The sequence below is a fragment of the Lactuca virosa genome, chromosome 1, assembly GCF_052849685.1.
Source record: "Lactuca virosa cultivar CGN04683 chromosome 1, Lactuca_virosa_CGN04683_v6, whole genome shotgun sequence".
In the NCBI taxonomy this organism is placed as follows: Eukaryota; Viridiplantae; Streptophyta; class Magnoliopsida; order Asterales; family Asteraceae; genus Lactuca; species Lactuca virosa.
In genome coordinates, this window is record NC_136426.1 from 26906457 (window position 1) to 26931500 (window position 25044).

The 25044-nt window shown below is 35.3% G+C and overlaps 2 protein-coding genes and 1 pseudogene across 7 annotated transcripts; 2 read left to right on the top strand and 1 right to left on the bottom strand.

Moving 5' to 3' along the window:
- Positions 1–5766: 5766 nt before the first annotated feature.
- On the top strand, positions 5767–7481 carry LOC145157547 (uncharacterized). 5 transcript variants are annotated; one of them, XM_079076634.1, is made up of 3 exons: positions 5767–5919; positions 6168–6257; positions 6621–7481. In XM_079076634.1, the coding sequence occupies exon 3, from the start codon at positions 6657–6659 to the stop codon at positions 7386–7388; it is 732 nt and encodes a 243-aa protein (XP_078932760.1). In that variant the 5' UTR covers positions 5767–5919; positions 6168–6257; positions 6621–6656; the 3' UTR covers positions 7389–7481. The 5 variants fall into 5 exon arrangements, 4 of the variants coding, with proteins under 4 accessions (XP_078932760.1, XP_078932822.1, XP_078932719.1 ...); XM_079076696.1 differs by having other exon boundaries at positions 6630–7481; XR_013737216.1 differs by lacking the exons at positions 6168–6257; positions 6621–7481 and adding an exon at positions 6024–6161.
- Positions 7482–7582: 101 nt separating this feature from the next.
- Positions 7583–9394, top strand: LOC145157483 (uncharacterized). The gene is made up of 2 exons (XM_079076538.1): positions 7583–7733; positions 8047–9394. Exon 2 carries the CDS (start codon positions 8052–8054, stop codon positions 9294–9296), a length of 1245 nt encoding a protein of 414 aa, XP_078932664.1. The 5' UTR covers positions 7583–7733; positions 8047–8051; the 3' UTR covers positions 9297–9394.
- Positions 9395–9434: 40 nt separating this feature from the next.
- On the bottom strand, positions 9435–15060 carry LOC145157418 (uncharacterized; annotated as a pseudogene). Its single transcript, XR_013737190.1, has 3 exons — positions 14502–15060; positions 10760–13298; positions 9435–10595 (listed from the first exon to the last, which is right to left on the bottom strand). The product of XR_013737190.1 is annotated as an uncharacterized LOC145157418 (transcript).
- Positions 15061–25044: the final 9984 nt, after the last annotated feature.

The window sequence follows — 25044 nt, forward strand, 5'->3', positions numbered from 1 at the left end:
ATATTATGCAACAAGTAAATTATTCTGTTAGAATATTCAACAAAGAATGTTATATTCTGGTAGAATAATCTACAAAAGAATGCTAAGATTTTCGCCAGCATGTGCAGGTAAATCTAGGGTTTCAAATTTCATTCTTCTCACAACTTAGATCTGTTTACATCACTAATTCATACCATATTGCTTATATACTGATGGGGTTGATTTCATATGCCAACACAGTGAATTAATTTTGTTTGATTTCATATACCAACATAGTAAATGTTTGATATCATATGCCAACATAGATTGGTGCAAGCTACTCATCTTGTTCTAGAAAATTGTTTAAAAAGGTAATTAATTTGTTTGTGTATTATTTTGGTTCAATTTGTGATTTTAAATTCCAATTTCTATTGTCCCTCGTTATTGTGTATTTGGAATCTAAAATTATATTAGCAGTAAATACGATACTTTTGAATGTATTCTATGTATTCTGTCAGAATATATTCTGCCATAATAAAATCTATGTGTTCTGCCAGAATATATTATATGTATTCTCTCATATTCTATGTATTCTAGCAGAATATATAAAGTGATAGTTAATTGCAAGTAACATGTTTTTAACCATTATTAGTTTTTATTGTATTTGTGATAGGAATGGCTGAAAGAATGTGTTGAATACCTAAAAGGAATAACTTGAAGAATGAATAAAGTTTGATCATACTCACATTTTAATAATGTTGTTATTTTTTAAGAATTTTATTCATTTTTGTTGATGTTCTTTTAGAATATGTATAATTATATTAAAATGTATAAGACTTTTAGTCTGTAAGAATATGTATAAATTTGTATTTAAGTTCGGATGTATAATAATATATTAGAATGTTGTTATTATTCAACCTCGGATTTAAGAATTTTGTTATTCTTCAATAATATTCTAATAGAATAAAATTCTGAAAGAACATCATTCTAACAAAAAAAATATTCTGACAGAATAAAATCGTTATGTTTACAAATTACGTTAGAAGTAAAATTGAATTAATTTAAAAAATTCAGATTTTTAAAATTAGGAGAATTAATTATCCCTAAAAATCCGAAAATTTCCTTTTATAATTGTAGTTAATTGTCCAAAATGCCATTTTGCTAAAATTTCTGTGATTATATGGTACATGCTATCCCATTGTATCATACACTCTCAAATCATGTTCATTGATTAATTTCATCCGTTGATCTAGATCTGTACATTCTAGCACACAATAGTTAGTAAAAACAAAATAACCTAAGCCTATATATATATATATATATATATATATATATATATATATATATATATATATATATATGCCTAGGTTATTCTATTCAAAGTAATTATTGTGTTATTGTATGCATAAATGTGGGCCAATCAATTTTACTTATTTTAAGAAAGTGATTATTACACATTATTTAATTAAATATAATTGAAAAATACCATCTAATTTAACTAGAAGGGTATTTTAGTCAATTAATATAGATTTAATAAAGGAAATTTGCATGTTTTAAGGGAAAATAGATTCTATTAATTTTAAAAATCTGATTGTATGGATGATTATTCTCGTAATTCGGAAATTCTGACGGAATATGTTTATCAATATATTGCAAAATAACAACTATGATTGAACCATACAAGAATACACATTCTGACATAATATATATTTTGATTTAATGAACTTTTTGAAGAATAACAAAATTTTGGATAAAAGTTAAAAAAAATTTCATTACATTATTAGAAAAGAAAAAAATTTATATACTATTCTATGAGAATGTTACACTTATTAATAACAAATAAATACAATATATAAATCATTCTACCAGAATATACAATTACATATATTTTTTTCATTATATTGTATTTTATTCTACTGGAATAATCCATTCTTTTTGGAAGATTGGTGGTCATTGTTCATCTTCATCCCATACAATGTTCATCTTCAATATTCTATTCTGACAGAATCGGAATTCAAGATTCCATTCCCGTAGAATGCTGGGGGGGGGGGAGGGGGGTATGGGTCTGCGTCGTTGCCTTGTTGCAACTCTAATCTTAAGTTCTTCAACCAGTTTCATATAGATCACCTCATTCTGAGAAACCAAAATACTCTTAGTTGGAGATGTCATCGGCGGCGACAACTACCGGAGAATCGAGTACGGCGAGAGTTACAAAGCAAATGTTTTTACCATTATAAATCTATAAAGTTCGGGCTTTTCCCAAACCCTAAAATATCAATCGCGAATAACCTGTATTTTGATTTGATCGATCTCGAAAAGTTTGGAAACAATGTCTCTGTCCAAAATGCAGATGATGATATAAAGCCATGAATAAACAACACATTCTCGCTAACATTATCTGCCATGATGATCATATGTTCATAACACCAATCAAACGAATTAGAAAATCAAGAAGATTGAAATGGAAAATGGAAATCATTTACGAACCTTTTCTTCCTCCGATATGAACAAAAAGAGTATCTTTACAAGAAGAATGAGACCACGAGTTGCAGGTATCACAATCGCAGTCCGACCACCGAGGGACACGGTGGGGTTTGTGACGTCGACCGATCTTTTCTTGGAGCATCTCAACACGCCATTAACGAACTTCCCAATGAATCCAAGAACATATCTCTTCTTCGTGGAAGTAATCGAAAGGGGAAATGTGGAAGTAATCGAAGTCGATTGAAGCTATAGTGAAAGTGGGTCTGGTACAATCATGGCGGCGACTTTTGGGAGGTCATCGGCGGCGACATCTACCGGAGAATTGAGTACGGCGATGCAAAGAAGCCTGATGGTTAACGAGATGATGGTGAGGGATGAGGCGGAGATATATTATAGGGTTTTAAACTAAATTCCTAATTCAAAGGGATATTAAATGTTTTCAATATTTACTAAAAATAAAATGTTTCAAGTTTACTATTATACCCCTTAAACAATTTATTAATTATTTAATATTTCTTAAAAATTGATTGGCCCACATTTATGCATACGATAACACAATAATTACTTTAAACACCTGAACCTAGCTCTCTCTCTCTCTCTCTATATATATATATATATATATATATATATATATATATATATATATATATATATATATATGTGGCTAGGTTCAAATGTTTCTAGCAGCTATTGTGTGCTCGTATGCACAAATCTGGATCAATGGATGGAATAGAATCAATGGTTATGATATGAGGGTCTATGATATTAAAATAGGGTAACATACACCATATAATCACACAAATTTCAGCATAAGGGTATTTTTGTAAATTAACCTATATTAAAAAAGGAAATTTCTGCATTTTACGGATAATTAATTCTTGTTTTTTTTTAATCTGAAATTTTAAAATAATTCGAATTTAATTTTAATATAACTTTTAGTAATAATCGATTTTATTCTGTCAAAATAACAAAAAGTCAACCATAAACTAGTAAAAACATTTCCGATTTTATTCTTGCAGAATATGGTTACATTCAATATATATATATATATATATATATATATATATATATATATATATATATATATATATATATATATATATATATTAAATTAAATTTTTAAAGACTTATACAACATATTATCAATAATAATATTTTCTAAAGAATACAAATTTTATTCTTTAAGAACCACTAATTACATTAATTCGTAAAAATAAGACTATAAACAATTATTACGCTTATTCTGAAAAAAAAAATCTAACCTATAATGGTTTAAGAATTACATTTAATCTTAAAGATTAAAACTAAACATGGTTACAAAAAATATATCAAAATATAACAAAAACACTAATCCATTCTGAAAGAATATTACTATTAAGAAACATATTATACATTGTGGCAGAATACATTCTTGTTCTCCATATTTTCTTCTTTTTCCACTTCAAAACCTAAATCCACAAATAAAAAACATAATCAAGTTTCAAATATTAAAAATTCAGTGCATTCTAATAGAATAAAAACTATAAATTCTGACAGAATGTGATAGAAACTATAAAATCTGACATATTATAATAGAGAATAAAAACTATAAATTCTAACAGAATGTTGTAGAAATTAAAGAATTATAATTTATTCCAATATAATATAATCCTAAAATTGCAATGAGAATAACCGCCATAAAATCGAATAACATTAGCACTATAAAATAACATCAATTATCAAAACAGTAAAACACACACACAAAAAAACTCCCCAAATATTAGCATTTGTTATGAAAAGAGAAAAAAAGAACATGTAAGACATGTTTCATTATCATCCAAAATAGTTCAACATATCAAAATTACCTCAGATTCTAACAGAATCTTCCCAAATAGTTCAACATATCAAAATTACCTTCATTTACACCAAAACCTTCTCTTCTTGACATTATATCAAACACTTGGAAGACATGTTTATTATCATCCAATTAAAGCATCAACCGTCCATACATCATAAAAGTTTTACAGGTTAATAAATCAAAGAAATTGATAAAATAATTCAATACTTGAATGTAAAGTGCCAAAAAAAAAATGTGTATACGTACAAATGGTGTCATAAAATATTAAGCATATATTATTAGTTTATTATCTATATGTGCGCATTATCTATATGTGTGTAGAAATATGTTGAGGTTTATGTGAGCAAAAGCCAAGGTTTTACTATCATTATGAATATTAGATTAAAACTAAATATGTACTTGAAATCAATGGTTAGTGTCTTCAAATATTAATCAAACATTTTTAATGGGATGTAGTTGCAAATATTAATCGATAATTTTTTTATTTCAAATTCAATTTAGTTGCAGGTTCTATTCAATTGATTGAGGAGACCACAAAAACGAACCCTAAAAACACAGCAGGGAAAAAATTGAGTTACCTGTTGATACGCTGAAGAATCACAGATACACATAAGAAAGTGGTAGGGTTTCCTCCTAGGTTGTGCGTCATAATCGATGGAAAACGGTGCCGGCTCCGACTCTCCTCTCTTTTTCGATCGCCAGAGGTTTGGAATGGGATAGAATACTTGTCGATTGTGGAGGGGAAACAAGATGATGAAGGGTCGGTGTGTTTGTAGGGTTAACAAACTAATTTTCCTAATTTAAAGGATATTAAATCTTTTAAATATTTACCATAATTAAGTGTAGCCAAGATTACTATTATACCATTTTATTATTTATTATTCAATTTATTTTTGTTTAATTCTGATTAGTTGTTAGAGGCATACAATACTTATTGAAAACATATGAACCTAACTCTCTCTCTTTCTCTCTCTCTCTCTCTCTCTATATATATATATATATATATATATATATATATATATATATATATATATATATATATATATAAAATCCGGTTCCGGTGACGATTTTTTTTTTCGGTGGGTACTCGTGAAGACACCTTAAAAAAATTGAAAAAAAAATATATAAAAAAAATACAAATCATAAAATTGAGCATAATACTAAATCGAAGAGAAAAAAAATTTTGGATCATTAAAACTGAATCATGGATCATAAAAATGATTCATGCTTCAATTTTAATGATCCAAAAAAAAATTAATTTTTTTTCTCTCCGATATAGTAGTATGCTCGAAAAAATAGTCATCACCCGATCCTATTTGTATAATAGATTAATAAATTTTTTTATGGATGATGTATAAGTAAAAATCATAATTATAAACAAGAATCGGGCTAAGCAATTGGGCTCAACCCGAACAATTTGTAAGCCCAAACAGAGTAGATCACTTTCATTTCATCTAATCATCTTCATCCTTCAGGCTTCTAACAGTTCATCATTCCTTAGATCTTTTTGCCATCTATCATTTTCTATCATTTTCTAGAGAGAGAATCGACCTTCAAGAGACAGAGACAAATTCTGTGCTCGTGAATCGGATCTCTGATTCCGGCGTTACCTTCGATGTTCGTCATATTATAATCATCAGGTAAGCTTTGATATAATTAGCTTCCGTACTTCTTCAGTGTTATCGCATAAAATCGGTGTTTTCTATCTTCGTATTTTATAAGAATTAATTAGGTTTTTATCTAGGATCATCGCCTCATCGGATTCTTCGTTGTTATATTGGTATCTGTGAAGTCGAGTGCCGGAACTTTTATGAATGCTCTGTAGGGTTTCATGTGATTGAGTGCTGCTGGTAGTTCGATTGCTTACCGTTTTCTTGTCATTTTGAAGGAGCTTTAAAACTTATAGATCACACTTTAAGCTTACCTGAAAGAGGTGTGGATGCAGTCTTATATATGGTTCTTTGATACAGTTTTAAAGGTATCGTTGATTGTCAATCGTTTTCTTATCAGAACTTAAAGCAATTAGCAAAGGGCAGACTACCTGAAGAAACTTTCCATACTCTATCTTAAATTAGGCTTTCCCTTCCAAATTTATGAATAGGGCTTTCAACTTACTTGAATGAATTATGCAATCAAACCCTATAGGCTATAGGCCCCCAGAGTTTAACGATCTTAGAGCACATTGTATGTCAATCTTTGATGAAGCATTGTGCTCAATAGCTTTATCTTGTTTATGATGCTGTTAAAATCATGCTTTATAGTATAATATTGATATTGATTTTGTTACTTCTGGGAGACTACTTTATTGGAAGTGATTGATTCATTTCTTGAAAAAATCTAGATTTTGCAGGTATGAAATAAGAATTCCAGACAAAAAATGTGGAGTTTTGGTTCAAAATCCATTGCTAGTAACAAATCTCCAAGACCTAACGAACCACCTTGTTCAGACTGCTCAGAATCAGATGATGAAATCTCCATAGATAACAACACCCAAGAAGAAGGTGAAGGTCTAGAATGCCCAATTTGCTGTGAATCCTTCAATATCGTAGAAAATGTGCCCTATGTTTTATTATGTGGCCACACCCTGTGTAAAAACTGTGTCCTAGGGTTACAATCGTCTGTTATAAAACTCCTCCCAAGTTTCCCAATTCACCTCCCATTTTTCATTTCTTGCCCTTGGTGCAATAATTTATCATTTCGGATCCTTTACAAAGGAACCCTCAAGTTTCCTCGCAAGAATTACTTTCTTGTTTGGATGGTGGAGAGCTTAAATGGTGATAGAGTCATCAAGTCTCATTCTCATTCCTCATGTTTTGATCATCACCACCCGGTTCGGACCCAGTCTGTGGGCCCACGGGTTCATGGGTCCGGTGCACCGGAAAGGCTCCATTTGTCGCTTCGTAAGTCGTTGATGTTTTTTGTTAATTTGACGGCTAAGTTTCCGTTGATTTTTATGTTTTTGGTTATTGTTGTTTATGCAATTCCTGCAAGTATAGCAATATTGCTTTTGTATATTCTTGTCACTATTCTGTTTGCTGTTCCATCTTTTCTTGTTTTGTATTTCGCGTACCCTGGTCTTGATTGGCTTGTTTCAGAAATTGTCAATTAAGTGTGTGTATTGTTTGTCAATGTCAACTGTCTTTTCAATTTCCCGTATGTAAAGAGGACATTTTCTTGTGAATATAATTTAATGGTTTTTATATATTTTGGTTTCGTTTTATTCCATGCCTGTAAATTCAGTTTAATGTAAACCAAATAAAAAGGCAAACATAAAATGGGAATTTGGAATATGTTGGGAGATTTCTTCTAAAAATAGAAAGAGATGTTTGGGTGTCTCTCGTGCAAATGCAACGCAACAAAGAAAATCTTTTCTTCCTTTCAAACCTAAAGTAGAAACCTTCTTCCTCTCAAGTTCTTGGGTTTAAATCTTCATCGTTATTATTTTCCATAAAAGGTATGTATGTTTTTCATTCTCTCTCGATTACCCTTGAACCCGATTCAAGATTTTATTAATACGTTCTTTTTCTTTTTCTAAAAAAAAAAAAAGGCCCATAAAATCTAGCCAAAACCTTAAATTGAGTTCGTTTGTTTTCTATAATCTAGGATGCATCAATTTGTAGCGTGGTTATTTACAATATGATTTTTTGTAAGAATCAAGTTTAACCTTGGAATCAAATCTTAAGCCATATCCGATTTATTTATAATATTTGTCATTCAAAGCATTTCAATTATGAATATAAAAAATGTTATTGATTGTGATTGAACAGATTTTATGTTGGTGTTGAAGACACTGCTTCACATTGGCATGGAAAAAATCGTGCCTGACAAGCACTCAAGAAGACACTCAACAGGGAACTTAGCCTTTGAATACACAGACGTTTCAAGTCGATATCTCAAAGATCCAGTGTCCTCCTGCCACGACAACTGCAAACCCGAAAGCGCAACTCCTGCCCCACACGAAAAATCAAACAAAACTCCTCCAATTTCCAAGAGAATCTTTTCGCAATTAATCCCCAAACATTCCACTAAAGATGTCAAGACCACCACCACTTCCCTTCTCAAACCTCTCCCCATGGAACCCAAAAAACAAAATTTCTTGAAGTCAAAGTCCAAAATAAAGTCAACCGACCCGTTTTATATACCACCTTCAACAAATCATAGAAGGCGTTACAGTGAGATCCTCCTACCCACCGGTGGTTTGGGAGATGTTCTTGATCAACCACCAGTTCCAGGTTTGACCAGATCTAGGAGTAGTAGTAAAAAGATCGAAAAACCAAACTCCGTAAAAACATTGGAAAATGGCAACATTTCTAAAAAGGTGCAGACTTCAAAACCCCAAAAGCCAGTGGTTGACCATGGTTCAAGAAAGTCAAAGCCCGTGAAACCTGTTGAAGAAAAGACCGATGAAACTCGTATTTCAACTTGTAATAGTAATGAGAGAGTAATTGAAAATGATTCCAATGAAAGTCAGAAAGATGAAACCCTAAGAAGTGATGATTGCAATGATGAATCGGAGATCCCTTCAACGTCAAAGAAAGACGAAACCCTAAGAAGCCATGATCAAAGCAACGAAGCGGCTTCAGGAGGAAAGAAACCAGAAACACCGAGACGGGTTGGAAAGTCGGTGAAGGAAAACGGAGATAATTTGGCTCAGAAGATCAAACTTAAGCAAGGGAAGATTGTTGATGCGCAGTCTTCTGGGTGTAGCACTCCAACTAAGCATAAGTTAAGGCAACAAGTGCTGGATGAGAAAAACCAAAACCAAAACCAAGATGATGATGATAAGAGGGGGAGTTTGAGGAGAATGCCTTCAGGTGGTGGGTTACAATGTCAGGGAAGTAGTAAGTTAGTGAATGTGGTTCTTAAAGCTCAAGAAGTGGAAAAGAATAAGAATAAACGTCATTCAGGTTTAAATAATGTTATTGAAGAGACTGCTAGTAAGCTTATTCAAACCAGGAAGAGCCGAGTCAAGGCTCTTGTTGGTGCTTTCGAAATGATCTCTGAATCCAAATTATAATACGTACAATCATATTCCTGTATTCTGTATCTTCATTGGGATTTTAATTATCTTTGGACAAATTTGTTATGGAGTTATGTATATATTTGTTATATGCACACCATGTGAAATTTGAAACCACAATCAAGAAAGATGAAATAGAATTAGAAGCCAGTCTGTTATTGGAGAGAGATTTGGGAATTGGTTTGATTTTCAAAAACTTGTTCTACTTGCTTTTAAGAATTCTCAATTTTCATTTACATTTAAAGCGGTGATTCTGTTGAAAAGAAGAATTCTGCTCGATCAATGAAGGTGGTGGGGAATCTTGAATGGAGCATCAGATTGGAGCAACTTTCTGAATAATTGGATTCACAAACCCTATTATTAGTTGATTTGTTATCTTTCTGATTCCGAATCTTGAGACTTCTATTATTATTGGTGTTTCCAAGCGCAGAAGCAGTTTTTCCTGATTGGAGTCGTGTGCTTCTTGTATTCATCCGATTTGATCTTTGAGAGGTGGTATTGTCACCATGAAGTTTTCTTGTCTCGGGACCCGACTGAGTTGACTCGGCCAACTCATCAGTAGTAGTAGTAGTAGTAGAGGACAAAGGGTTGAGTTGGGAGGCATTTTTGCAGGATTTGAGCAAGGAGAGAAGCATCTCTATGCTAAGTTCTTGCTGGACAACTCCTTTGTTCTGCTCACTCCGATGTGTTAGTCTCTTGAGTTTCAGTCTCCGGCATATACGATTCCCAATCGATGGAACCCACAACCCCAAATCTGGAACTCAATATCACCAACAAATTGATACCTAAAAGAATCGATGAAGGGAAAGGAGACCCTTCCACTTGTGGCCGATCATAAAGCGCAAAAAGATCCCTCAATCGATGAATGACTTGATACGCTATCACAAGCTCTATCAAACCATCTTGCATCTGATTCTGGCGATCATCGGAACCGGAATGACCGATTACCACCGCCACAGTCCACAGAGACCCATCCAAAACTTCCGTTATTGCATCCGAATTTTCAATTAGGGTTTTACTACCCACGGTGTTTGAAGATGATGATGCTGTGATTTTAATGAAGTTTTCAAGGGCAGCTGCTAACATGGGTATCATTGGTGGTAGAAGGTTTTCTGCAAGAAAGTAGCTTCGGTTTGCGGGTAATGACAGTATTACCCTTAAGAGTCTCAAGAAGTATATTGTCACTTGGCTGGCTTCCGGTTTGGATGTGTGTGATGCTGGTAGAGCTGAAGCAATAAAATCAAGAAGTCCAGCTTGGCGAGAAGCATGCAGTTCAGGCTCCTTTCCCTCCAAAAACTAATCCAACATCTTATCATTAAATAATCTTAGCCAAAAAAAAAAAAAAAAATGAAATTGTTATCCAATGGACATAACACTGTCAGTCTCAGTCCAAGGTCAAACACAGTACAACCTGCTCTGTCATGTCATGTCATGTCCTGAATATTAAAAGAAACAAGTACCTTAACTATATCAGCAGTTACAAGGCCAATACTCGCCGCCCCTTCTTTCCTCGCCTGCCGATGTCTTTGAAGCTCTTGAAGCCACCGCCCAATTTTCGCCCGTGCAGTTCCAACCGCCGCCCTACTTTCACCGCCAATAAACACCTCCGACAACTCATACTTCAAAGCCATTAACCTCTGCCTAAGCTTCTTAATCCTCCTCTTCAACGACTGCTGCACCGCCACATTGCCGCCAGCAACCACCACCCCTTCACCGCCCTCCTCTTTATTCAAAAACCGTCTCAACAAAGGCGAAGTTTGATCCCTAAAATCCATGGAAGCCCTCTCCCTAATTTGTTCCAAATAAAACTTTCTCCTCTGTTCACTTTCCCTAAGCCTTTCAGCCAACTTCTGAGCCAAAAGCTCAGCCTCTTCCTGTTGGGCTTTCACCAAAACCTCTCGCCTTCTCATCTGATCCATCACTTTCGCTTCACGTGCTGCACTCGATGCTTTCCTTTCCTCTTCCCTTCTCAACAAAGCTTCTTCCTTTTTCCTCTGTGTCTCCGCAAGCCTTTGCATCTTTTCAGCTTCCACAAGCTTCTTCCTTTCCAAAACCGCTTCTTCTCTCGCCATATCCTCTTTCTGCTTCGATTTCATATCTTTTAACTTCTCCGCTCTTCTCGACTCCGAATCTTGATACTTTTGTAACAACATTAGTTTCTTGTTTTCTTCATTTAATGAAGTAATAAACCGAACTTCATTAACTTTTGTGCTCTCGTCCCCAGCCCGCCTCGCCACCTGGGCTAGAAAAGCTTCGTGGCGGGTCTCGCTACGCTGGTGGCGCGCGTGCATCCCTTCACGGAGCCGCGTGCTACGGACCGCTTGCCATTCGTTCACGCGGTTTAACTTTTTTGTGCTTTTTTGAAGCTTTTGTAAGCGCTCGTTTTCGAGCTCGTTTCTAATACGTGTTGCACGCGCGTGTTTTTCTTCGGCTTCTTTTTTTAAATCGAGAGATGTTTTTTTCTTCTTGTCGGGAGACATTAACTTATCGTGTAGGATACGGGCCCGCTCCGTGCTTTTTCGACCCATACCCGGGGAATGGGAAAAACGGGTCGATGCATACGGTGATGTTAGTATATCTTCCCAGTTTCTTTTTTGCTTCCATGCATCCATTGATTTGGAAGACATGAAATTTGGTTTTTTATTCGGTTGATCCGTGGATTTATGGTTGTCTTTACGTGGGCCCGGTTTCTCGGTTTCCGGTTGTTTCTTTCTTGTTCTTTCCCGGGTCGGTGTTCTTTTTTATTGCAACCCCGGTTCGTTTCACTTGTTCTTTAGCATTACTTGTTCTATCGGTTCTTGTGGAGCGTTTATTCAAATCAAGAAACCCGGTTTTATTAGAATCTTTATTCATGGAGGCTCGTTCTTGTTGGATTTTCTTGAAAGCTTCGAGAGATGAAGACAGTATTTCGGCCCGGTGTGGTGAGGTTGTCATACGCCGAACCTCCCATGAGAGTGCGTGTGGTCTTCGTTGCTCGGACTTCATGGTGATTGGTGGAATATCGGATGACTTTTTGACTTTTTCAAATTCTTGGACTCTTGAACTCAAGTCTTTGAAATCGGATGCTGCTTCTTCAAGAACAAGAACAGCTTCTTTCATTTGATCTTTATCACATTCTAGTTCACATAGAAGATACAGTTCGTCAACAGCCCGGTTAAGATTCTCAAAGAGAAAGCACCAAAGTCGTTGGCGAAACCGTTCTTTACTCTCCCCAGCTTCAATTTCACCGGGTCCAATTGCACTCATAATCTGAACTTCTGATAAGTCATTGAGAATCGAAGTAGTTTCTTTATTATCAGAATTTTCAATCGGGGTAGAATCTTTAGGTATCTCGGTAGTTGTATCGGTATCTTTCAAAAAGGTTGAATTTTTAAGAGTTTCTGATCCCTGTGATTCAAGATTTTCAATCTTTAAACCCGTATCGAGTTCTTGAGAAACATCATCACTTTGACTAACGACTTTGACCTCTTCTGAGGATACCTCCTTCACCTCTTCAAATTCCCGAGATTTTGCGCCTTCTTCAATGGTTGGCACAATTTCCCTCACGGGTTCAGTAGAAAGTGGCATGCTTGATGCTGAATCATCTTCAGTAACCTCAATATCACCAAATCTGATGTCAATCCCAGTAGTGTTACAGACAGTCGATACCAAAGCACCATCATCCAAATTACCCCACTTAATCTTTGGAAAAACATCAAGATTATCGATTTGAGGAAGCTCTGGATCATGACTGGTTTTATGATCATCAGCATGGCTAACTACACGCTTATCAAGGTAGTTCACACCCTTCTCATCTTTAGTAGGGACTTGAGTATTATTTGAAGCATCCGAATCAGATGCAGGGGAGTCCTTGTTTCTTGAAATCAGTTCACTAGAGCTAACATTTGAAGTCACGTGTTGTACATTACAAGGCTCATGGACTATAATGTTTGAATTCTGTTTCCTAGAGAGTCCTCCCACCCATCCTTGGAAAGAAAACTTTGAATTGCTTCTATGCTTCTGAAAAAAGCAAGAAAAGAAAGAGTTAAGGCGTTAACTTTGGGGCTTTATAACATACATGCCCGATATAAGAAAGAGTATCAAAACAAATAGGACTTCTAGGACACATAACGTCTTATTTGATTCATATATGCAACTATGCAAGTACTAGGATTAAAGTTGCAATAACAGACATTAGTTTTAACCCTTATTTTCTTCTTTTCTACTCACTACAGTTTAAGTTGCACAAATAAATTATATGTAGTCAACTTCTTTTCTTTCCTCTGGACAATATGCTTCAAGTCGTCCCCACATATTGGCAGTAAGTAAGGTGAAAATGCAAAACTGAGGTCAGGTTCATAGATGGGGGTCTTTTCTTCTTAGTAAAATTAATAGGATACACAGCTTTTTCCTTTCTTCCATGAAACTGTTTCTAAAATCTTGGCTCTTATCTAATTTATTCATTCTTCTATCATTTTTCTAACTCAGTCTCGTGAATGAAACATAACATATTAGGTTAACAATAACAAAGAAAGATTGAAAGAACATTTTTGTATACTCATAATGTTTTACTTGATTGGGTTCATTGTAAACCTACATGTATAAAACCTCCAAATTTTTGTATGAAAATGAATAAAGGCAATTCATTACATCAATGTGGTAGGCGTTAGAAAAAGGTAAGAGAAAGTATTCAATAACACAAGACTAAAAGATAAAGGATACAAGGAACTTGTCTCTAAGAATACTTAGGCACAACTGTAATCCAAAACTACCTAGTCTAAAGCCTCAATTTTTATGGGAACTATTAGTTTGATAAAATGTAAACAAATGTTTCAAGGAGACAAAGAACCACCATAAAGAATGTTCTTTAAAAGGGTTAACTTTTACAATCTTCACCACAGTTATGTCATCAAGCAATAGAGAAGCCTAAGAAAAGCCTCAAAACCTCATACATCATCATATCAACATGAATATGCTACCAATACAAATCATGAAGTAACAACCATGAGAAGGAAGTTAACAAGGGATACCAATACACATAGTGCATTTAAAGTTAATCATAAAGAACATATCTTTCAAGTAGCACACTATTTGAAGATTGGTAAACCTTAAATCCACTAACCGTTCCCAAAATCATCAGATTTTAAAATTAATCAAGAAGAAAAGAAACAAAATGCACTTATATCCAAGTAGAACATTGATTATTTCTGAAAATTACGACACCTTTTTCACTTGCAGCCATCCAGAGCCCTGATCATCTCCTGCCTCTCCACCCTTTTCTTCCATCATCGAACTCAATCAGTGCCTCCACTTTCGTACTCTCATAGCTGATCACTAATTACACACGCCCAAAAGGAGAGTGAGAAAAAAGAAAGAAAAGGGTTCGCAACAACAGTGACAAAGAAACTTTTCAAGCATCGTCCATCAAAAATAAATTGAACTTGATCAGATTAAAATACCCACATCAAGAGGAAAACGCCCAGATTAGAAGTAATTATATCTTGGAATTTCCAATTCGAACCCCAATTTACAGGCAGAAAAACTCACTAATTATCGACAAGCAACACAAAGTATAAAATTGTAACCCAAAAGTCACAGGAGAATAACGGTGTTTCTTCAAAAGATGAGGAAGTATGAAGAATGGAAAACGTTGATTAGGTAGGTATAGAAGATGATATGGAAGAAGCAGAGGAGGCTTATGGTATACAACTGGTGCGAGGAAGGTCTATAGAGAGAGAAAGAGAGGCAAAGAAGTGGAGAAGGAGAATGTAGTGGTATTAGTTTTGGACTGAATTTGTCCTCGCTCTTTGTTGTCATGACGGATGTGACCCTCTTTAGTTTTAAGGATTTATGTGGGATATTTTTATTATTTATTAGACAAAATTACATAAATGGTCCTTATAGTTGGTAAAAAATACTACCGATTTTAAAGATGGTTGGTCTTTTCTAAGTTTGAAATGTATAAAGTGGGTCCTTTTGAGTAGCATCCCTACTCTTATTTATGTGTCATTTTTCTCTTCTACTTCAAACTCTAAAAACACATCTTCATACACACACCTATAAAAACACACTAAAAACACAGGATTCTTGAACTCAATGGTGTTGGTTTTTTTCGATCGAAACTCAAGAATCATAACCAAAAAATTTGAATCGAATATGAAATCGTGTGTTTGTGCGTTTTCATCTATGAAATAGATTTGTGTTTGTGTTCGTTTCCGAAAATGGATTTAAGTGTGTGTGCTTGTTTTCATTTTTTGTAAAAAATATTCATTAAATAAATTACAAATATCTCATTTATTTATAATTAAAATTTTATTTTTTACAAAAAATAGGTCCAAATTGAAGATGTTACACGATGTCTCCCCCTTACTTCCTAGGACATTTTAAAACATTTTGGAGCTTCGAAACTCATTTGGAACCTATAAAAAGAAATTGTTTTTTATGAATTGAATTTACGAAAAGAAAACAAAAACTAGAAAACCACCTGCATTGCCTCCGTAAGCATACTTTTTTAAAGTCGTTGGTTTGACATAACGCTTCTGAATTGTTTAGACGGTGTAACTCAAGTAGTCCAACACCTAGTATTCTTCATTTGTCACCTCATACCCTTCATGACAACTTTTTTGTTATAATCTTGGTGTTTGTATTGTAGAAGGAAGGCACGGTGGGTTAGTATTACATAATTTTTATTTCTGATGCTTTGTACTTTGCTTTCTTTCGTGTATCATTGAAAGTGACGACTTCCATCAAATCCTCCATAAATTTGAACTTTATAGTAAGTATTTTTGATGCATTTTCATCAATGTTTTTGTTTAACACTAAAGCTAGAACATCATGGTTTGATAACTCAAAACATTCATCCGTTAGTCTCAAAACATTCCTCCGTTAGTGGTTCAATTACATACATTTTTTTAACGAGACATCAATATGATATCACATAGTTGTTGAGATGTGAAATCTAGTTTCGAAGGACAAGGAATTCCGAAGAGTGAAATCTGGGCACTTCGACTGTAAAGTTCAAAGTTACTCTTAGTGAAGATTATAGATAAACAGAAGAAGCGAAGTCCAAACGGAATTTTTTTGAGTTCTATGCGTTCCATCTTGATATCATTATGTTGATATTTTTACGAAATGGGTTACCCTTCCATCTGTTTTTTGAGTTTCGTTTTGAGTTTGAGTATTTGTCAGTCTTTCCCTTAAACCGCGAGGGCATATTATTAGATATATTTGTGTAGGCACTTAGCCCATTTATTTTATAGTTATAATCAAACCATGGCCTTATGTTAAACTACATATTTGTATAGTCGTTCAACCCATTGAGATGATGTTGTTTTAATATGTGATTATCTAAATTATTAATCATAATAATAGTTAAAAATAACATTAAATAGAAAGTTGTATTCAATTTTTTTCACACACGACCCATGGGTAGAACCGATTAAGATTATATGGTTATTATCAGGTGTGTATATTATGATATAGTTCAAAATACTTAACATATTTATTATCAACTTAGTATAAAATTATTATTTCATAATAATAACAAGTATGATTATTTTTAATAACATATATGTATATATATTTTAACTAAATAATCATATCTTGTGCGTTGCACAAACGTTCGCCTAATATAAAAGTAAATGTAAGGCAATAACGATGGTTGCTAGGATAAACTTATCAATCAATGTAATGATGTGTAACATCATGTTTCCCGTTATTTCTTATTTTAGGGTCGTGGGCTGGAAGTCGATTATGTAAATGTTTTGGGCCTTAGGGAGATAAATATTAGACCTTGTGGAAGGAGGTAATGATGGTTGAAAGATCTAACCCTTGAATTGTGTTTTGGGTCGAAGGGTAAAAAGGGAAAAGTCATAGGCCGGGTTCTGGCATGAAAGATGGATTTTTGTTCGAGAAGTTTTTAGTCCAAGATATTTAGATAATATTGTAGAGCTCTTCAACACCTTTATGTGGATATAAAGAACGTTGAAAACGGAGTTGGAATGAAGAAGTTACGACCGTTTGAAGTTATGACGATTTTTGGGTTAATCGCGTACGTCGGTCGTACCAGGAGTACGTTGGGCGTACACGATCAATTCCCAAACCCTATTTTCATGGTTTGAGCCCTATTTAAACTCCTTAACTTCCCCAAACCCACTCCATTCTCATCCTCCACCTCTCCAACACCCTCTCTTGAAACCCTAACCCTAGTTTGAGCATTGTGAGCAAAAAGACGATGTTTTTAAGTGTTTTGGAGTGTTCTTGGTGCACCTTGGAGAAGAAGGAACTCGTTGAAGAAGCATTGATTGCATTATAGCTTGTAGATCTATACCTTGTTCGCATTTGATCTTTCTTCTGGAGGTATAAAGTTTGAATCTTGATGATGAAATTGTTAGATCTAGCTAGTTTTGGGTGTTATGAGCTTTTGGTCATTTTTAAGTGCATAAAGTTTAGATCTTGGAAGATTGTGACCTTGTTATAGATAAAGTTGAAAATTTTATCCATCTAAACATCATATTGATTCCGATCTGAAGGTTGGAGACTTGGACTTAATAGATTAAGTTGAAAAAGATGCACTTTTGGTCCCTTTATGACTTAAAGACTAGATCTTTTTTGTTGAGACCATTCTAATGGATAAAGTTGGAAACTTTATCCATTATGGAGCTATTAGGAACCATAAAAATATGATATTGGTCCTTCTATCCCTTCCATGCAAGAGTTGCGATGCTTAATGGATTAATAAGTTAGGGTTTTAGCTTTTGGACCTTCCCTAGTCATGGAAAGTCATAAAGGTGGAAATTTTATGACTTAAGACAATGTTTTGAGGCCAGATCTGAGTTTGGGTGAAAAGTCCTTAATGGATTAAGTACTTAATGGAAAGGATGGAACCAACTCGAGTATGATGGGCGTAATTTTCGTACGTTAGGCGTACTAAGCTATCCCATGTACATGGGGCGTAAGTTGAGTATGCAGGGCGTACTCAACCAACCTTTGGACTTTGACTTTTGTTGACTTTGTTGACTGTTGACTTTTTGACCAAGTTTGACTTTAGGTCAAACTTGAGGGTTTTTATTGATGATTAAGATTTTTATATGGTTCTGATGTTAGTCGATCTGCAGGAGCAAGCAGTGTAGCAGGGAGCGTATGACAGTGTTCTTGGGTTTCTTCATTTCAGGTGAGTTTCGCCTCACTATACCCGTGGGTCGAAGGCACCAATGACGACCCACTAGTTTTGGTTATCTGTTAGTAGAGGGATGCCTTAGGGACTGTATATAGTTATGTAGGATAGAGTGAGGACTCTTGATCTAGGCTCTTTTACCTGTTCCTTGTTTGGTTGTGGTTTAGAGTAGGATCACCTATCCGGGTGTCTATCTCACCTCTGAGTATATACGGCCATGCATTCCTTGGATTGTTGATATTTAGTATGTTGCTATATTGTAGTGATCTATTAGATCTGTATCCTGGTATCGAGTATGCTACTATGTTGTGGTGATCTGTTAGATCTGTATCCTGGTATCGAGTATGTTGTTATGTTGTGGTGACCCGTTAGATCTGTATCTTGGGATCAAGTATGTTGCTTTGTTGTAGTGATCTGTAGAACCGTATGTTATATGTACTTGTTGGTTATTATCTAGTGGAGTGCCCTAGGGACTGTCTGCGATCATGTAGGATAGCCTGAGAACTCTTGATCTAGGCTTTCTTGCATGTTCCTTGTTTGGTTGTGGCTCTAGAGTAGGATCATCTGTCCGGGTGGCTATCTCACCTTTGGTTAATTATGGTTACGTATTTCATGGAGGTTAGCTGGTAGCGGGATTGTATCTGTGATAGAACTAGTAGACGGTAGTTAGTTGTATGATTGATGTTTGCATGTATTATGTGCCTACTTGATCCTTGATTGTCTATATGTCGACATATGGTAGTAGTGGGTTGAGGCGGTCCTGCTTTGTGTTGTAGGACAAGATACCCGATGTGGTCCGGCTGTAATCAGAAGGCACGGAGGCTCGGAAGGAGTGGTTAGGTTGAGGCGGTAGGCCAACAAACCCTGATATTCTGGCTCAGATAGACTGAAGGCATGCAAGGTGGTCCGGTCATGCCGAAGGCCCAAAGAGCGGTTGTTATGCATGCTTGTATGTTTATCGTATGGGGTATTTTAGAGGAAACTCACTAAGCTTTGTGTTTACCCAGTTGTTTATTGTTTCACGTATCATCGGTCATCATGGCAAGGCGAATACGTGGTTGTACACATTCATCAACAACAATGAAGATTCCACGCTTTAATATTACTCTGATTTTTATAAATGTATTTGGAATAAACGGTTTTCTCCATAACGGATTTATAATTGGGAAGATTTACTTAAATAAAATGAAAATTTATTGTTGTGAAAATGGGACGTTACATGATGTATGACATATCAATCCAAATTTAATTTGTTGAGTAATTTTAATATATTTGTTATTCACGTCTTTTTAATTTCTATTGAAATTATCCTAAATGGACCATTGTTAAACTATATCAGCCTTTTTATTTTTATGGTGTTTGTTACACCGTAACAATCAACACACTATATATAGGAAGACCTTAGTCTGGGCGACTTGTATATTGTATAATATTAAAATGAACATTGATGATTTGTTATGTTGCAATTTATTATTTTTATGATGGGATCAAATTGTATAAAAATCACTACATTTTGTATATCACAAAAGTCATTACATTTTTTTTTGAATTTTGAGACCTGAATGTGATGTCAGTAAGTAGTGATACGTCAACATGTCATGTCAGCCGACAACGAAAGACTAGGTAAATACTAAATAAATTAGAAAAACTAGTGTTTTAATTAAAAAAAACATAGTATCAAAATCGAAAATAAAAATAAAATCATAATAACCAATGTTACAATTAATGTTCAAGAATAATATAATAATTACATTCATGTGTTTTACATAAGTGTTATTACATTTTGCTAAGATGTTAAATTGTTTTGTTTTTGCAAATAACTGTTAGTAATTTTAGCGTTATCTGTTCATTTTATGTAATGAGAATTATACATGCTTTAAAGGGGATCATATCTGAAACACCCATAAAATTCATGAAAATTTAAAACTTTTTAAACAACCTAAAAATCATCATTGTTTACCAAATAGTTTTCAAAACATATCCAATATCATAGTTTGCCCCAAATCACAAAAACCAAACATGAGGAGGTGCACGATCACGCCTTCGCTTTTCTGCGATCCTCTGAGGTACCTGAAACATAATCCAAAACTGTAAGCCCAAAGCTTAGTAAGTTCCCCCAAACTACCAACATACAGACAAATAACACATATACAAAAACAACATACTATGGGTCCAATCAACCATCAGGTTGGAATGCCAACATACTATGGGTCCAATCATCCTCGGGATGGAATACCCTCGGGCCCATTCAACCATCGGGTTGGTATGCCTCGGCCTGTTGGCTTACGCACAAAGCAGTGAAGCCTCAGCCACCGACCAAACATGTGCACATATAATAGATAATCACGTAACAGTCTACAACCAGTCAAGCAAATCTATAGATCACTAAGCATAGCAACATCCTATCTACCAGGATATCGATCTAATAGATCACTACAACATAGCAACATCCGATCTACCAAGATACCGATCTAACATATCACAACATCACGATAGCATACATAACAGGATATCAATCCAATGGGCCGACATTGGTGCCTTCAAACCGCAAGTACAGTGAGGAAAAATCACCTCGCAAATTTGAACAGAACTGATGAGGCCCGACTCCGAATCTCAGCTCTCTATACGACACCTATATTCACCAAGTGACCAATTCCATCAAAATTCGGAAATACCCAAAATGCCCTCAAAGTCAAACTTAGTCAAACTTAAAGTCAACTGGTCAAAGTCAAACAGTCAAACCCACTAATCCAACTGAGTCAACCCAACTGATTCAACTCACACGAGTCAAATCGACAAGGGCTGATTCAGGCGAGTACGTGGGGCGTATCTCAGAGGTACGCTAAGCGTACGCAGCCTCGCATTGACCAGCTTACGGGGTGGTTGACCGAGTACGCAGGGCATACTCCCACCTACGCGGGGCGTAGTCTCGCAGACTTCAAATCCTCATTAAGTGCTTAATGGCTTAAGCACTTAAGCCCATACTTCAGATCTACTGACCAAATGCGCCCTAAAGTCATAAAGTCTCCAACTTTATGACTTTACACGTCTATAAAGTCCTTAACACAAGGTATTAATCCATTAAGGCCTTCTACAAGATGCATGGTGCCAAACTAGCTAAAGGGACCTCATTTTTATGGCTAAGGACCCCTCATAGGGTCTGGAAGGACAACTCAAAGCGTCAATAACCAAACATTCATAAAAATGGAACCTTTGGGACAAGAAAGACAACATAAAGCTCCCAAAATGAGATCTATTCAAATAAGGCATCAAGTTGAAGACTTTTTACCTTATGGAGCTTCCTAGAAAGGCAATGATCTTAGATCCACAAGCTAACTTCCACTTATAGGCTTCTTGATGCAACCCCTTCTTCCTTAACCACACCAAAAACACACTTTAAGGCTTAAATCACACTTTAAGGGGCTAGGGTTTTTCAAGAACGATTCTAATGCTTTGGAGGCTGAAAAGGTGGGGATAAATGAACCATAAAGATGTTTAAATACCCTTCAAACCCTAAAACTTAGGCTTTCCTCCAGACATGAGTACACCCAACGTACATAAGTGTACGCCCAACGTACTAGGGCGCGCCCTAGGACACTCAGCTTACCCTCGTGTACGCTTAGCGTACACATCCTATCCCAAAATTACAATATTGCCACTAGGGCGTCATGGCTACTTTCTTCTATTACAGGGACCAAAATGACAAATGATAAAATTATAGGGATGAATTTAGAAACACCTAAATCTTGGGATGTTACAATATCTTGGTTTTAATACAAGGTTAGAGGTGTGGAGTGCACACCTGTATTAATCTAGATTGATCCCGGTACGAACAAAAGAGCGAGGGTAAAGGCCCCCCTTGCAGGGTTCCAAGGGGCAACACCCCTTGACGGTCGGTCAACGACTTAGGAAAATTAGAAATTACTAGAGGGACATTAATAAAAATTGTTGAATTTTCGAGGGTTCCAATGTAAATTCGTGTGGTTATCCAACCCTTAACTGCCTTATTCAAAACTGGTTAGAATAGTGAGAGATATCAAGTTTTTTCTCTGGCTCTTTTGAAACATACAAAAATTACACACACACACACACACACCATATTTTCTCTCGTTCATGATCATTTTTTTGTGCCTAGAATCTTGATTGTTTCTTTTAGGGTATCTAAGATCGAATTTCTCATAACTCGGGCACAAGGGAGAAATATTAATTCGAAAAGTGAACCGACACGATCCTTAAAGAATCCTTAAAGAAATATTGTTTCTTGTATGGGTTCCAAGGGGCAGTGCCCATTGTCGGGTCCAAGGGTCATAGCCCTTGGCGGTGGTTCTAACTTGCATTTTCCCACCAAACCCTAAACACATTTCTATATCAGGAAAGAGTCCTAACTTACTTTTTCCTGCCACAAACCACTGATGACATCATGATGATGTAGGCATCGGTTGTGTTTATTAACTACCCTCTTTTTGGCTCCAATTTGGTGTAACCAACTTTTAACCACTTTCCTTCCTTGTATAAATGCTAGTAAATGTTACAGGAAAAGGGTTGATCATTGACATATACGAAATTGATCATTAGTAGCTTTTTGTCTCTCAATAACACAAAAACATCATAAAGGTATTATGTGTTTTATGATTTTGGATTAAGCCTATAATCCAAATCAGGTTTCTTGGATTATCTTATTTCTAAATACGTGTACCCCAGGCTATAACAGACGAATTACAAAATTTGGTAAGTGATATAATCACGATCCAAGTAATATCCAAGTATTATTGTTATTCTGAAATCCTTATCTCTAGTAATTCAAAGAGTATATAAGTATCTCAAAGAAACTGTAGATTATGGTTTGAGTTATTTGGGATATCCTTTGGTCCTAAAAGGGTATTCAGATGCAAGTTGGATTTCATACTTGGAGGATCATTCATTTACAAACTGGTTGGGTATTTTTGCTTGGGTGAGGAGCCATCTCCTGGGCTTCCAAGAAGCAAACTTACATTACGAGCTCTACAATGGAATCTGAATTTGTTGTGTTAGCTGCTGGTAAAGAAGCAAAGTGGTTGAGAAATTGATTCATGAGATTTCATTGTGGCCAAAGCCGATTACACCTATTTATATCCATTGTGATAGTCTTGCCACCTTGGCTAAGGCCTATAGCCAAGTGTATAATGGAAAATCTAGACATTTGGGTGTTGGACATAGCATGGTTAGAGAATTAATCATGAATGGTGTAGTTTTGGTTGAGTTTGTGAGAGCACAACAGAACTTGGCATATCATTTGCTTAAAAGTCAGGCAATAGATTTAGTGTACAAGTCTGATATTGGGATGTGTTCAAAGTCCATTTAATTCTATAATGGTGAGACACCCAATTCCCTTTTAATACAATATTAGAAGCTGAATTCAATGTGGAAATATCACACTTATGGAACACATACTAAATCATCCTAGGTATGTGTTCGGTACGACAGTAGGTAAGGATGAAGTTTAACTTCTTAATAATTCATTTGAAAAAGTGTATTGCTGTCACAACTAGCATTTTTAGCTAGGAAATTTTGTCCTCATGTAAACATCAACTATTATAAGACTTGTACCCTAAGTGGATATCATACTCTATGCTCAATCAAAATCATCCATTTGAATCAATACTCCCGAGTGAAGTTCATAACCTAATACAATGCATCTCATATATTTAACTATAGGTCTGAAACCCTAAATATCCCGGTTCAAATTTAGTATGGACTAGGATCCTCTTATTGGGCCTAATGGGCCCGTGAACCTTTCATTTGATGATTTTGGGCCAATGAAACCCATTTGGACTCTAATTGGACTCACATTCGTCAAACCATAGCATTTGGGCCATGTTGGGCCTAAAATAACTCACTTATTTATCATGGGCCATGATGGGCCGTGAACCATTCTATTGAACCACGATGGGCCGTAAACCCATCTTCTTATTATAATTGGGCCGTAAACCCTCATAAGGGCCCAATGGGCCGAAAATTCTCAAACTTGGGCCCCATAATGTCAAACATGAGCTAGTATGGCCCAAAGTTTTACTCTTCTCTTTTCTTCTCCCTCATTCTCGGCCCAACTTCAAAAAAAAAATAATAATAAAATAACAAGATGATAATTAAGGTGTTGCCACCTAATTATTATTTAATAGGTATCTAGGCATATTACCCACCGTATAACCATGTAATCCCACATCTCCATGAAACATCAAATCACTCATCTTCTTCTTCTAGTCTTGGTCGAGAATCACAACACCACTCACATCTCTCTCATTTGTCAAACACAATAATCCTCTCTAACACTCAAGAAACCTCTCCTTTCCTCCAAGATTTCGTGTGTGTTGATCCAAGAACACTTCATCCAAAAATCCATTCATTTGGTAAGCTATTCTTTAAGCTTGATGATTAACTTCATTTTATGATAAACCTCACTCCTTAACACTTCATTTCATGATCCATGCTCTTAGAACTTCATAGATCTCGAAAAATCTCTTCAAGGGAGCTTGTAAAGCCGAAAACTCCTCTAACCTTCATCAAAAACCGAAATCTTCAAAGCAAAGTGAGTTCATACCCCCTAGTTTCGGT